At 47.8% G+C, this 15392-nt stretch overlaps 1 protein-coding gene across 1 annotated transcript in view; it reads right to left on the bottom strand.

Moving 5' to 3' along the window:
• LRRC56 (leucine rich repeat containing 56) overlaps positions 1-15392 on the bottom strand; it is a 102585-nt gene that overhangs the window by 25127 nt on the left and 62066 nt on the right. Inside the window, exons 4-5 of the mRNA XM_065404531.1 lie at positions 4831-4927; positions 4229-4426 (exon numbers count right to left, since the gene is read on the bottom strand). Of these exons, the coding sequence (XP_065260603.1) occupies positions 4229-4426; positions 4831-4927 (295 nt within the window). The remainder of the gene's footprint in view (positions 1-4228; positions 4427-4830; positions 4928-15392) is intronic.

The raw sequence follows: 15392 nt of genomic DNA, 5'->3' as shown, positions 1-15392 counted from the left end.
TGGTTACGTAAGTGCAAGAGGCCATGTGTCCCAACAGGCCGAAGCACGTCCTTATTGTGGTGATCGGGAAGACCTGGAGTTTGTGGATGATGTTTGTGATGGTGTGAAACCGAGTGTCTGGCAGAAGAGCTCGGGCGAGTCTGGAGTCTAAAACTGCCCCGATAAACTCTATTCTCCTGGTTGGGTCCAGAGTGGACTTTTCTTTGTTGAGTAGAATGCCTAACTCGTGGAATGTTTGTAGTATTATCTGGATGTGGGCCTGAACTTGCTTCCTGGTGCGGCCGCGCACCAGCCAGTCGTCTAGATACGGGAACACCTGTATCCTTTGTCGACGAAGGTATGCTGCCACGACAGCCATACATTTGGTGAACACTCTCGGAGCCGCGGATAAGCCGAAGGGAAGGACGGCAAATTGGTAGTGCACATTGTTTACTACAAATCGAAGGAAGCGCCTGTGTGTGGGGTAGATTGCTATATGAAAATATGCGTCCTTCATGTCGAGGGCGGCGTACCAGTCTCCAGGATCCAGGGAAGGGATGATGGTCCCCAAGGAGACCATGCGGAACTTCAACTTTACTATGAATTTGTTGAGTCCGCGTAAGTCTAAAATGGGTTGCAGACCCCCTTTTGCTTTGGGGATCAGGAAGTAGCGGGAGTAAAACTCCCTGCCCCTTAACTCTGGGGGAACCTCCTCTATGGCCCCCATAGAGAGGAGCCCAAAAACCTCCTGTGTAAGGAGATGCTCGTGAGAAGGGTCCCTGAAGAGGGACGGGGAGGAGGGTGAGAGGGGGGGAACGAAGAAAACTGAAGAGCGTATCCCCTCTCCACCGTGCGAAGGACCCAACGGTCCGAGGTTATAAGGGACCAAGCACGGTGGAAACGGGAGAGGTGATCCCGAAAGAAAGGAAATGGATCCTGGGTAGTGGCTGGCATGCCGTCCTTGAGCGCACCTTCAAAAGTTTTGCCGAGGTCCTGAAGGTGGTCTAGGAAGGCCTTGGTTCTGACCGGGTTGGGGGCCGGTCGACCTCCGTCTACCTCCTCGTCCCTGCCTTCTGGGGAAGTCCTGTCTCGGACGAGGAGGAGGAGGGTAGAACCTTTGTGGCTGGGGCCTAAAGGGCCTGCGCTGGGGTCCTGGGACATGCATCCCCAGGGAGCGCATGATGGTTCTGGAGTCCTTGAGGCTCTGCAACCGAGAGTCCGTCTTGTCCGAGAACAACCCCTGGCCCTCGAACGGCAGATCTTGCAGGGTCTGCTGCAGTTCTGGCGGTAACCCCGAAACCTGGAGCCAGGAGACGTGTCGCATGGCTATCCCAGACGCTAGTGTCCTGGCGGCCGAGTCCGCTATGTCCAGGGAGGCCTGCAAGGAGGTCCTAGCCACCTTTTTACCTTCCTCCACTAGGGCCCCTAACTCTTCCCTCGAGTCCTGGGGGACCAACTCTTTAAATTTACCCATGGAATTCCATGAGTTGTAATTGTACTGACTCAGGAGCGCCTGTTGGTTTGCGGCTCTGAGCTGCAGACCCCCCGCTGAGTAAACCTTGCGCCCAAACAAATCGAAGCGTTTGGCGTCCTTCGATTTGGGCACTGCCGCCTGCTGACCATGGCGCTCTCTTGCGTTCACTGAGGAGACTACCAGTGAACACGGCGGAGGGTGTGTATAGAGGTACTCATGGTCTTTAGAGGGGACAAAGTACTTCCTCTCTACACCTCTAGCAGTGGGAGGGATGGAGGCCGGGGTCTGCCATATGGCATTAGCGTTAGCCTGGATCGTACGAATAATGGGCAACGCCACCCGGGATGGGGCATCAGCTGAGAGGATGCTCACCACTGGGTCCTCCACCTCCACTATCTCCTCAGCCTGTAGGTCCATATTCCGTGCCACCCTACGCAACAAGTCTTGGTGGGCACGGAGGTCTACTGGAGGTGGGCCTGAGGCTGTTGTACCCGCCACCGCCTCATCTAGGGAGGATGAGGAGGACACCTCAGGGGGTAAAGGATCCATATGAGGGTCCGGCTCCAAGGGTCCCTGATGTGCAGGATCCCCTGCACCGGGGTCTGGGGCCTGCGTGGGTGTCAGCACTGGAGCCTCCATGCCCCCTGGGGGAGGACGGGAGATGGTGGCCTCAGGAACCCTGGGCTCAGAGTGTGCCGAGCGAGAGGCCGCTGGTGGAGCCCCTTGAGCTTGGTGATACGCCCATGGGGTCCAGAAAGACCAATGTGCAGGGTCCTGTCTAGGGTCCTCTGCCCCCTCCTGCCAATGACCCAAGTCGTCTGCAGCCTGACCCTGAGCAGGGTATGCTGATCGGGAGGCTCCTTCCGACGAGCGAGACGCCGATCTTGAGGGCCAGGGCGGTGCCGAGCGTGGTTGCAGGGGCTCGTCCTGGTACGGTGCCGAGCGGTGCTGGTCCACAGGCGAGCGGTCTCTACGCGGTGCCGGTGAGTGGTACCGGGATCGAGAACAGTGCCGATGGCCATGCCGGTACTGGGATCCAGATCTGGATCGCGAAGACGAAGACCGTCTGTAGACTCGGTGCCGGGAGCAGCCTCGCGAACGGGAGCGGCGCTCATACCGGTGCCGGGAACTGCGTCTGGACTCCAACCGGTACCGATGCTCAGGTCGGTGCCGAGAAGTAGACCGGTGCCAGGAGGAAGATCTGGGCCGCGAGTACGACCGGCGCCGAGATGAAGATCGGTGCCGGGACTGCGAGCGGCGTTGGGACCTGCTCCGAGACCGGGAGCGGTGCCGCGAGTCCACGCTCGGAGATGGAGGGCGTATCAGGGCAGGCTTGCCCCTGGATTGCACAGCACGAAGGGCATGCAGTGCCATGGGCTGAGACGGCGCCGGCTCCGTGAGGGCGATGAGGTCTTTCGCCGTTGCAAAAGTCTCCGGTGTAGAAGGGAGACAGGGCTCAACCACAGGATGAGGCGGTGAGCCAGTCCGCACCGGACTCAACGGCCCTACACCCGGTGCCGGAGTCAACGGTGTAGACGATGCCTGCACCCTCTGGCGCTCCGAAGCCAGACGCGGCTCTATCACCGGTACGGGGGGAGCCGGTGCCTGTTGGACGGCAGCGTCCTGGGTCTTGCGGGGTCTTTTATGTCCCGGAGACAGGGAACGGCGCCGAGGGGCTTGTGGCGGTCGCGGTGCCGAGGGAGGACGGTGCCGTGGGGCCTTATCCGCGTCTGCTTGCGGTGCAGTACCGGAGGGTGCCGCTGGGGCGCTGCGCACTGAGGCGCTCGGTGCCGGAACTTGGCGCACCGAAGGAGGATCTGGGCTAAGTGCCGCCTCCATAAGGAGCTGCTTAAGTCTGAAGTCCCGCTCCTTTTTGGTCCTGGGCCTGAAAGCCTTGCAGATCTTACACTTGTCCGTCTGGTGAGACTCCCCTAAACACTTCAGACAAGAGTCGTGAAGGTCTCCCGTTGACATAGGCTTAGCACAGGTCGCGCACGGCTTAAAGCCAGGAGCCTTGGGCATGAGCCCGGCTGTGCGCCGGGGGGAAAAGGGGGGATAATAGCCCCCTTAACCCCCGCTAACTATTTATAACTATTTATAACTACTCTACAAACTATTAACAACAACTACTAATCTAAAGAATATAACCAACTACTATCTTACAAGAACTAACGAGTAAAGCTAGGGAGAGTGGAGAACAGCTATGCTGCGCTCCACAGTTCCAACGACCGTCACGGGCGGTAAGAAGGAACTGAGGGGGCGCTGGGTCGGCTGGGGTATATATCCAGCGCCATAAAGGCGCCACTCCAGGGGGCTCCACAGCCGACCCACCGGGTGTTGCTAGGGTAGAAAATTCTCCGACGATCATGCACGCGGCGTGCGTACACCTAATTGGAATCGATATGAGCAAGCACTCGAAGAAGAAGTGTTTATTCTTGTCAGAACAATTTGCTTGCTAGTTTATTTTACCCTACACCCACATGTATTAGGAGATGTGCTATGAAAGGGATTCCTACTAATATCAACACTCCCCTGAAGCCATTAGGGAAAAGGCCTTGTCAATCGATACTAATGCTTCCTCTATTCTTCCTTGTGTTCATGGGATGTGCCTTTAAAAAAAAAACTATAGAGAAAGAGGGATAGAATAGAAAAGAGAGAAAGAAAAGACCTACTATAACAACAACACAACGGAAGTATTTCTGTGGATACCTGATTTACTAACTCAAGATAAACATGTGCAAAATTTAACACAAGAAATCTGAAAAAGATTCTCACCTCTGAAGACTCTGGGTTTGGCTTCAGGCAAATAAGATTCCCCTCCACTGTGAGACTGTTCAGTTTGCCACAGAGTCCCAGGTACTGAATCTGGTTGATGTCCTCAATATTGTTTCCTTCCAGGTCCAGAATCTCAAGATGATCCAGCAAGCTCACTTGGCTCAGGTCAGAAATATTGTTATAGGCTATATAGAGTTCCTCAACAGAAGTAAACAGAACATATAAACCACAGACTTGCCCAAATTACATTAAGCCACTTACTGACTTCAAATCTTTAGGATATTGATTACTATAAAGAGCGAGAAACATCAAATAGAATGCTCAGGTACTAGTTTGGGCATAGTGTTTCCTATCATGGCTACTGCCATTTTAAGTCAATGAGATTATCATGGAAATAAGTAAGTGTGTTCAGGATCAGACAACGGTGTTGTAGTAAAAAATAATTGCTTTAGCATTTTCAAAGATTAATAAATACAAACTCAAGGTGCCCAATCAAAATCCTTTAAGAACTTTAAAAAAAGTAAAGTACAATTACAGAAAGAGAAATATTAACTAAAGATATCGACCATAGGAGCATATTGAAATGACCCAGTTTTACCTACCTTCAAAGAGCTACAGGAAGAGATTCCATCTAAATCTGTGAGCCCACAGCGAGCCATCCACAATACTTGGAGATGAGACAATGTGCTTCCAAGGTCCCTTGTAGGAGAAACAATTCAAGCACTGATTTAAATGGAAAAAGAAATTTAAAAGACATTTTGTTTCCCCCACATTGGAAAATCTGATTGTTTCCTCATAGCCTGTATCCTCAACAGGCAGGAAATATAGAGAAACAGTGCAACTCTCATAGATGAAGAAAGAGATTAAGGCTGTATAGTGAACTGTTTTATTCTAATATTTTCCCCCAAACACACTTTTGATCTCCAGTGACAACATGCCTCATGGAACAGATTTGCTCACAATTCAAGAAATCCATTAAAAATTCTGCCAAGGGTTTACACTTTGGTGATTTTTCCATAATTCAAAGCAAGTTAGATAAATGCTACAAATTCTGTAAGAATTTATTTCTGTTGTTTTTACTACATATAATCCAAATTAATACATCAGATTTTAACCCCCTGCTCTTGCCTTTTATCACAGTTTATGTGGCACTTTTCCTCTCCTTGCATTGGAAGTGATAATCATTTTAGCAAATAATATTGCTTGGATCAGTAGAAAATGGTAATCCACCCCATTCCATCTGTCCACCTTGTAGGCCTAGCAACAGGTGAGTAAGGGATTGATTCTGCAAGGTTCTAAGCATTCTGGCCCTAATCCAGAAAAGCACTTAAGCACGTTTAACTTTGTGCATGAGTTGTCCCATTGACTTTGCACAGACATAAATAGCTACATAAAGTACAGAAGTAGTGGCAAATCAAGCCCAAGGTCTTTAGCACTATCAATCCTCTATATCATTGAGCTACACATGCATATCATTTAAATGTAAATGAGATACAATGGCTTGACAAACCCAGAAGAGACCACTGTATCCAACCCCAGACTTTCCCCACCATAGAAGAAGCACTGCACCCTCTCAATACCAATGGAAAAAGTCTTCCCCACTTCCTAGTCATTGTATTTATTTTAGATTCTTCATAGAACAAAGCAAACAACAAAACTTAAGAACCATCACAGATCACTCTCCAGTCCAAAGCCTGTGGCTTCCGTTGTAGAAGAGAAGAGTGATTCCTTTATGTCTCTATTGTTTACTGTATCACTGCTGCTGTTAAAGGCAGATTCTCATGTATATTGGCATAGATGCCTTGACTTCACTGGAGTGGTTTCAGTTCACACCAGCTGAGAATCTGGGCCACAGCAACAACAATGATAAAATAAACAATAGACACAGAAGAATCATTCTTCTCCACTATCAAGATTACAGTCCTTTCTGTGGACTCACTGACCAATCTCTGCTGATATCAGCAGGTTATACAATTCCTTAACGGGCAGGATCATAAAGCTGACCTGACGAACAAACCCACTTGCTTAAATCCTGCTGGTACTGGATAAGACCCTGCAGAAGAGGCAGAATTGTTAGGTTTCTTTCCAGGAACTAGCTTAGGTCTGTTCATCCAGAAGGGTTTGCCTCTGAACCGAAAGGGTCACAATGTGCCATCACAACCCATCCAGCATTTGTAAATAGCCTCTCCAGTGAATATTTCCACTGTACATTGTTTTATTCAAAAGTAACTGATTTCAAGGCATCCTTGAGGCAAGAATGCACTGACTGCAATATTTACTGAAATTTATAATTATAAAAGCAAAGGGTGGAGGGGAGAAACAATGTAAAAATGAAGCAGCTGCCACCAAGCATGGCAATGCTTACTGTCTGAGCAACACACCAATAAATTCAAACCTGTTAGTTATGACTAACGTGAAGAAAATGCATTGCTCATTTCATGACCCATTTACGCGCTGATCAGCCTTTGAGAAATGTGGGTGGTGTTATTTTGGTTTGAAAATCTCCTTTTCCCTATATCATCAGACCCAGGTAAATGTAAAATGGTTACCCAGGATATTCACATTTTCACACTATTAAAGTGGAAAGCAAATTATTTCTGTTAAATTCTCCATATGTTGCAGTGAAAGACAAGATTGAAAACAATCAGAACTTGATATTTTACCAAATTTTAACAAAAAAAACCCCAAAATAATATTTGTTTGTGTCCTGTACTTTCTATTTTAATGTGTATCATTCAAAACATAACTTTTGGCATTATGTTTGCCTCCTAAGAGTTCCTCCAAATTAAAATGACTGATGCTGAGTCAAAACAATATATTAATTTTACGTGTATTTTTTACATGACTGTTTTAGAGTGACTGCCACCACCTCATAGTTACAGCCATGATTCTGCAATGCAGACCCCAGCACCCTCACAGAGCTCCACTGACTCCAGCAGTGTTATTAGTGTTAAACATAATTGTGCCTGTAGTGTGTACAAGGACAAGTCATGTTTTAAAAGTGTGTTAGCTAGTCAAGTTTAATCCCAGTCCCTTCCGAAATGACCCGCTCTCACATTTGTAAACGTGAATTGACCCTGTTTATTCCAGATGCTAAGTCATGTTTAACATTGTGTTAATTAAAATGTGTTAGTTAATCCAGGGGTTCTCAACCCTTTTCTTGCTGAGGCCCCCCTCAACATGCTATGAAAATGCCAGGGCCCGGGGAGGGGAAGCTCGGGGGTGGGGGATCCTTGGACATGGGCATAGTTTTACTTCTATTTGGGGGGGGGGGGGTCAAGAGCTGGCGGGGCTCGAGCCAGCTCCGCACAGCAGGGTCCAGGGAGGGAGCACCACCTCCATCCCTGGCCTCACTCAGCAGGCCACCCAGCCTGTCTGGGCTGTGGGGGGGACGCAACCAAAAAATGTAACTCAAAGGGGGGAGTCAGTTCAAAAAGTTTGAAAACCGCTCAGGGTGAAGGTAGGAGGTAACTAGGGGCTGTGTGCGGGCAGGGCGGTAGCTCAGGGTGCAGGCAGGGGGTAGCTAGGGGCTGTGTGCGGGCAGGGAGGTAGCTCAGGGTGCAGGCAGGGAGTAGCTAGGGGCTGTGTGTGGGCAGGGGGTTAGCTCAGGGTGCAGGAAGGGGGTAGCTAGGGGCTGTGTGTGGGCAGGGAGGTAGCTCTAGGTCAGTGGTTCCCAAACTGGGGTTTACGAACCCCTGGGGGTTCGCAGAACGTTAGAGGGGGTTCGGCAGAAAAATTTCACTAATGGCGGACAGAGGACCCCGGGCACTGGAGACAGCAGGTGGGACCCGGTTGCAGGGCAGACACCCCGAGCCCCAGGGAGAGCGGGGCCGGGCAGTTGGGGCTGGCAGCCCGAGCTCTGCCCCCGTCAGAGGGGGAGCCGGCAGCCCAAACCCCAGCGCTCCCCACGGAGGGCTGGCAGCCCGAGCCCCAGGAAGAGCAGGGCAGGGAGTTGGGGCTGGCAGCCCGAGCCCCGCCCCCGGCAGCGGGGGAGCCGTCAGCCCGAACCCCAGCGGTCCCCACGCAGGGCTGGCAGCCCGAGCCCCAGGGAGAGCGGGGCCGGGCAGTTGGGGCTGGCAGCCCGAGCCCTGCCCCCATAAGCGAGGGAGCCGGCAGCTCGAACCCCAGGGAGAGCGGGGCTGGCAGCCCGAGCCCCAGGGAGAGTAGGGCAGGGAGTTGGGGCTGGCAGCCCGAGCCCTGCCCCCATCAGCGGGGGAGTCAGCAGCCCGAACCCCAGCGCTCCCCACGCAGGGCTGGCAGCCCGAGCCCCAGGGAGAGTGGGGCAGGGAGTTGGGGCTGGCAGCCCGAGCCCTGCCCCCGTCAGTGGGAGAGCCGGCAGCCCGAACCCCAGCCCGAGCCCCAGGACAAGCAGGGCGGGCAGTTGGGGCATCCATCACACTGAGGAAATTTAAACTTAAATCCCTGAAAATATTCATTTTTAGGAGAGGGTTCACGAGATTTCACAACTTAGTGAAAGGGGTTCGCGGGCTGTTAAAGTTTGGGAACCACTGCTCTAGGTGAAGGGAGGGAGTAGTTAGGGGCTGTGTGTGGGCAGGGAGATAGCTCAGGGTGAAGTGAGGAGGTAGCTAGGGGCTGTGTATGGGCGGTAGGGGGGCTCCCAGTGCGGCTCCCAGCTTCGGGGGGGGGGCGGGCGCTGGGGCTCCCAGCTTTAGCCCCCTACTGCTCCTGGCTTGGAGGGGGGGGAGGTTTGCCAGCTTCAGCCCCACGTCACTCCCGGCTTCAGGGGCTTGGGGTAGGGCCGCCAGCTTCAGACCCACGCTGCTCCCAGCTGGGGCGAGGGGGCCGCCAGCTTTAGCTCCGCACCACTCCTGGCTTCAGTGCCGAGGTTCGGGGCACCGGGTTTCAGCCGCAGGGCTCTGCGGCCCCCCTGAAAGGGCTCGCGGACCCCTGGTTGAGAACTGCTGAGTTAATCCATCTTCAAACATGATGTATTTCCTAGTCTGAACACAGCCTTAAGGGGCACTGTGTAAAATAAAAATTACTTTTTGAAGTTCTTACCTATGAGCAAACTTTAAAAATCTAACTTACTTGTCAAAGTTCATGCTGGATAATAAAAATGCACAAATCAGTTCTGCTTCTGTTTATAGTTTTTGGAACTGATCCTCATCCAACTAGCCCTTAATGGGAGCAACTCCTTTAAAGCTAATGTAGTTAGAACCGGTGTGACAAAAGAATCAGAGCCTGTGTCTCAGGCTCACAGGCACATGTAGAATGCTGCAATGTTTGGGATGTAAACACTAGCAAGACAATTTTTGTTACTGTTGCCGATTTACAAAAACAGTTTCTTTGGCATTAAAAAACCCAGATTAAAACCAGTGGCAGCTCCAGGCACCAGCGCACCAAGCGTGTACCTGGGGCGGCAAGCCGCGGGGGGCACCCTGCCGGTCCCTGTGAGGGCGGCAGTCAGGCAGCCTTCGGCGGCACGCCTGCGGGAGGTCCGCCGGTCCTGCGGCTTCAGCGGCAATTCGGCGGTGGGTACGCCGAAGCCGCGGGACCGGCAGATCTCCCGCAGGCATGCCGCTGAAGGCAGCCTGCCTGCCGTGCTTGGGGCGGCAAAAAAGCTAGAGCCACCCCTGATTAAAACCTTTATCTTGGTTTTGGGTTTTATAAAAACGTATTTCTACAATGCCTAAATATGGGGCTAAAGTTGACTGACAGTGTCCAAAGCTGGAAAGCTGACCATTAACTCAAACCAAAGAATGCATCACAACAAAGTACGAGAACCTTAGTTTTATAAGATGTACAATTTGATATCACTGGGCCTGAGTCTGTGCTCTGCTTTACAAAGGGGGGCACAAAGCAAAGCTAACTGGGCCCTGGGAAATACAGAAGGGCACCATCGGGTTAAAGGAAGTGACCCAGTGCCACTCCTTCCATGCAGCATCCAGTGTAGAGGGATGCCACCGAATTTTCTAGGGCAGGAGGGGACTGGCCATAGCACTTTGTTCTTTGTCTGTCCTGGGCTTCAGAGAAGCTACTGCAAGTCGAGACAGCAATGGGACTCCTCTAACTTATGCTGTGGGCTGTGCCAGCCATTGCAACAGCCCAGAATCCTGAGTGGTGCAGCTCTGAATTTGTCCCAGGGTATTTTTATATTACTTCTATAAAACAATGTCAAGTCAGACTGCTTGTTACAACACGGCACATCTGCAAATATTTTATTTCTGAACTAACATAAGGAACATTTGGAAAGCTTTGGATCACATTTGCAAAAAAAAAAAAAAAATTTTCATGCTTGTAGCATCAAAAAAATTCCCACATTAATTAACGCACAGTAATTCCCACTGAGAATGCTGCTGCTAAAAGATTGCAAGGTAAAATAGCAGTTGAACTCAGAGTAAGCTGCCCCTGACAAGACAATTGCATGCACCTGCATTTCTGAAAGTATTTCGACATTTTTGTTGGCCATTTGGAAGAAAAGTTAAGAAATTCCAAAAGATGGGAGTGCCTCATCTGGAACCAGCTCTGCTTCATTTGGAATGTACAAGTTTGTGGGGGTTAGCGAGTCTTGGGAAATATTGCACATGTATTGATCACATTTTGTGTGTATGTTCATATATTTAAGTGCAACGCTCAACTGAACCTGACCTACAGAGCCACAACTGATGCCTCTCTAATAAAAATAGAAAAGAGGAGATTTACATTTTAACCACAATTTATGATGGAAATTAGGAGGAAAAATCCATTTCTATTATATTTTTAGAGTGAGGAGGCCCAGAAAAGATTACAATTTTTAGAGAAACAGTGTTTATGAAGATTGTTGAAGATACAAAATGATCCTTCATACCACTATGCTAGGTTAATTATTAATTATTATTATTTATATACTGTAGCATCAAAAGGCAGAAATCAGAGACCAGGGATCCATTGTGCAGAGAGCTCTGTACAAACAGATAACAAGACAGTCCCTCTCCCAAAGAGTTTACCATTTAAATCAGCTCTGTGGGGCAGGGATTATCTAACTAATAAGTGATTTCTGAGTAGAGATGAAGTTCCACAAAAAGGCTGAGGAGTTTCTGGCAGCTAGCAGAGGTGGCAGATAAGAAATGTAGGGCCCAGCACTAATGAATGATGAAGATAAGTTGGACAGACGATTATGTACAGTATAAAACAGGATCTGGGACAAACCGTACTCCATTCTAGGGGGCACCGATCACACAAACACATATAATAATAGACACTTCTGTTCCTAGTGGATAAGTGTCCCGATCACCACAAATGATATTAATTAGCAGAAAGGCTAAGGAATGAAGGGGCATAGAGATTAAACTACCCTTTCATTCCTGCAAGTGTTTCTTTCAGGACATCTTTGAGCCACACTGCCAAAGCTATGTGTGAGAAGCTGCCACTTCCCATGCTGTACCTTCTGGTGATGAACAAAGGACTACAGTTTCTAGGGGTGCCAAACCAGCAGCTTTCAGAAGCAATCATCATTTCATGCACAGGCCTCAGCTTGTGTGTGTGAGGAGCGTGAACAGAGTTCCAAAACACGCTTTACTATCCAAAAATATAGAAAGAACTTGTGCTAAGAAACCAATATGTACTCACACAGCCACTGCCACTTATGTTGCCATTTTCACAGGCAGTGAAGAATGCTAGAGAGTTCTATTCAAGGGAGCTTAAAGCTGCACTTCAAATTGATTTTGGCTCAAGAAAATGAATATAACAGTATGAAAACTATGCTCCAATTTTCTCCACACAGGTTTGTCCAGTGAGTTCCTACCACTGCAGTACTATGTTCCTGTCAGGGTGTTGCGACATCCTTCCAACTTGCACAGAACCATTCATGATTTCTTTTGTGAAATCCAATTCTCCAGACAGCTCATCACTCTTTGAAATGAGGGGAAAAAAACAAGTTTGCTTTACAACAACTAATGACATTTTGAAAAACAATAACTTGTTCTTTTAATCCAGCACACTGGTTCGTTGGGGATTAGTTCACTTGAGCCAAAGTTCTACTGGATGGAGACCAGACTTTAAAAGCCAAATTCTGCTTTTGGTTTTGCCAGCGTAAGTATGGAGAAGCTCCACTGATGTTAACGGAGCTACTCCACACTTACACAAATGCAGCTTTGAGCAGAATCTGGTCCTAAATGTCTATTAGTGGGAACACTGTACTGTTTAATTTGGAAGTTATTCAGAATCATTCAGCTAAACCACAAAGCATCTAAGCCACCCAATTTGCAAACAATAACTGTTTTCTAAACACATATATCTTTGTTTAATGAATCCTAACATGCAATATTCTTCCAAAATCATTTTAGAGGCTATTCTTTTCTTTTCTAAAGAAGGCCATCCTAAAGATGAATATGCTAGCTATTAGCCAACTTTCACCATTAAATACAGATTTTAAAATAATGACCAAGTTACTGGCTTCCTGCTTAGGAAAAAACAATCTCCTCACTGATCTATAGAGATCAAGACAGATTTATTAAGGAGTGTAATGATAACAGAGATCTGGTCCATATGTCAGTATACAATGGTTTGGTTGTACGGGTAATTCTAACATCAGAAGCAAAAATCTTTAAAGTTTGTATGTTACTTAAATCAATAACATATGCTTAAATGGGAAGTTTACATAATAGTGTTATTGTTCTCTCAAATGGCTATAAAGTACTCAAAACTGTAAAACAATGTGTGCGTCTGTGCGCTTCTCTTGTTTTGTTAAGTCTGTGACACAGCCCCCAACTCAGCAAGCAGATAAGGGGATATTCTTATGTCCCTGCAGTGTCCCTTTGCAGCCAAAGGGGTTCCATGCAGGGGCAAAGACCTACCCACCCAAGTGGATCTGATAGCAGAATTGGAGGCTTAGCAAGTTTACCAAATACAAAGTAATATAATTAGGGAATAATGATTCTCCTTTGTCTTGCACCTCGCAGTCATCTACACCTGAATGCAGTGGGTGGAAAATGCTCCCATTCTGATATGTTAATATCTTGTACCCACTTTGCATTGGTACAAATGATTGGCCCTGGTGCAAGGCAGTGGTGAATAAGGTCCAGACTTTTGTTGCAAAAAGCCTATTGTTACGTTGCTGTAATGCCTAATATTTTATCCTCATTTTGCCTTCAGAACTGAGTAGTCTTTTCTTAACAAGTGTTCCTAACCTTGTTCTGCAACATCATCCTCAGACTCTGAAAACTAAGTGAGAATAAGGCTTTATCGAGCTATTTTTAAATTTACAGGTGGAAAACATCAGTGGAAGGCAAGTGTGCTCAAGTCACATGAGTTGAATAGGAAGCTTGCATCTGCACGGTTTGGGTTTAATAACCGGTGTGTTTTGTGAAACTCTATTTCCATTATTCCTTTTTACACGCAAATGCAGACTCACATTTCACTGTGAATGAAAAAGGTGGTGTTGGTGGGTATCTTTGCAGCCCAGTGTTTTGCTGAATGTTTTTAATAGGGTTTTTCAGGCAACCTTCGTACTAACTAAAACCTTTATTTTCCAAGTGTTGATGACAGTCAGTTTTTCTCCTAATAGAAATATTTTATGGGTTTTTCTTGTTTAAACATTCAGATTTGGAGTGGGGGCAAAAGCACTATATAGCGCTTTTCTTCTATAGAGCTCAAACTATCATTATCCTCCATTTTATTGATGCAGAAACTGAAGCACTGAGAAGGAAATGACTTGCCCAGACACACACCAGTCAGTTGGGAACAGCACCCTGGTCTCCGGGCTCCCAGTCCAGCACCCTATGCACTAGGGATCTTTATATCTCCAGTCTCAGAGTTGCTCTAATTTGCAACCAACAGCAATAGCTCCCAAGGAGTTGCTGCAACAGCCTATGATCACTGGAGAAGAGTGGACCCTGGCCATACCCCCTCTCCCCAACACTTCCCCTAACCTGGGGTCGGGTAGGTGTAGAGATGGCTACAGTACCAGGGATTCCAATTGCTGAACAGCCAGACTACTCAAGTCTGAGGCTGAGGATCTGGCCCAGAATGTACAACTGTCCATCTTCTCTTCAAACTGTTTTTCTCCTCTGAATCTCACTGCTGCTGGTAATTACTTGTCTTGAGTGTTTGCTGTCCAGGGTTGGAGCCAAAGATGAGTGTGTGCAACCACATTGGTAGCTTTAATCTGGAAGAATGGTCGGGCTAATCCATAGACAAATTTGCTACGAACAAGGCAGCTAGAGACACTTCTGCACTTCATGGGTGAAATCCTAGCTTCATTGAAGTCAATGGCAAAACTCCCATTAACTTAAACAGGGCCTATATTTCACCCCAGGAGTCTGTCTTTCATAGGGGTGAACTCTCTGAGCATCTTTTACTAGGCTAGGATTGCTCTGCTGAAGCAGATAGGTGTGGAGGACGCCAGCAAGGATACAACCAACCCCTCCAAGTTGTGTTTCAGGGCTACACCTATCTTCATTTTTGTGATATATTCATGTATTATGGTTTCTTATGCCACCATTACATCCACTGTAGCAATCATGACATAAGACTTGCAGCGCTATCTGCAAATATTTTGTTTCACAATTCAGAGCATATCAGAGTAGAACCCCATTTTATATGAAATCCTGCTCATCTGAACTAACTGAACCAAGGTAAAAAGAACAGGAGTACTTGTGGCACCTTAGAGACTAAAAAATTTATTAGAGCATAAGCTTTCGTGGGCTACAGCCCACTTCTTCGGATGCATATAGAATGGAACATATATTGAGGAGATATATATACACACATACAGAGAGCATGAACAGGTGGGAGTTGTCTTACCAACTCTGAGAGGCCAATTAAGTAAGAGAAAAAAAACTTTTGAAGTGATAATCAAGATAGCCCAGTACAGACAGTTTGATAAGAAGTGTGAGAATACTTACAAGGGGAGATAGATTCAATGTTTGTAATGGCTCAGCCATTCCCAGTCCTTATTCAATCCTAAATTGATTGTATCTAGTTTGCATATCAATTCTCAGCAGTCTCTCGTTGGAGTCTGTTTTTGAAGTTTTTCTGTTGTAAAATAGCCACCCGCAGGTCTGTCATTGAATGACCAGACAGGTTGGTTTTTGAGTATTATGATTCCTGATGTCAGATTTGTGTCCATTAATTCTTTTGCGTAGAGACTGTCCGGTTTGGCCAATGTACATGGCAGAGGGGCATTGCTGGCACATGATGGCATATATCACATTGGTAGATGTGC

This window comes from Emys orbicularis, chromosome 4 (assembly GCF_028017835.1).
Source record: "Emys orbicularis isolate rEmyOrb1 chromosome 4, rEmyOrb1.hap1, whole genome shotgun sequence".
NCBI classification, from domain to species: domain Eukaryota; kingdom Metazoa; phylum Chordata; order Testudines; family Emydidae; genus Emys; species Emys orbicularis.
The sequence above is the reverse complement of the archived record's forward strand: the minus strand, read 5'-3'. Positions and strand labels throughout refer to the sequence as shown.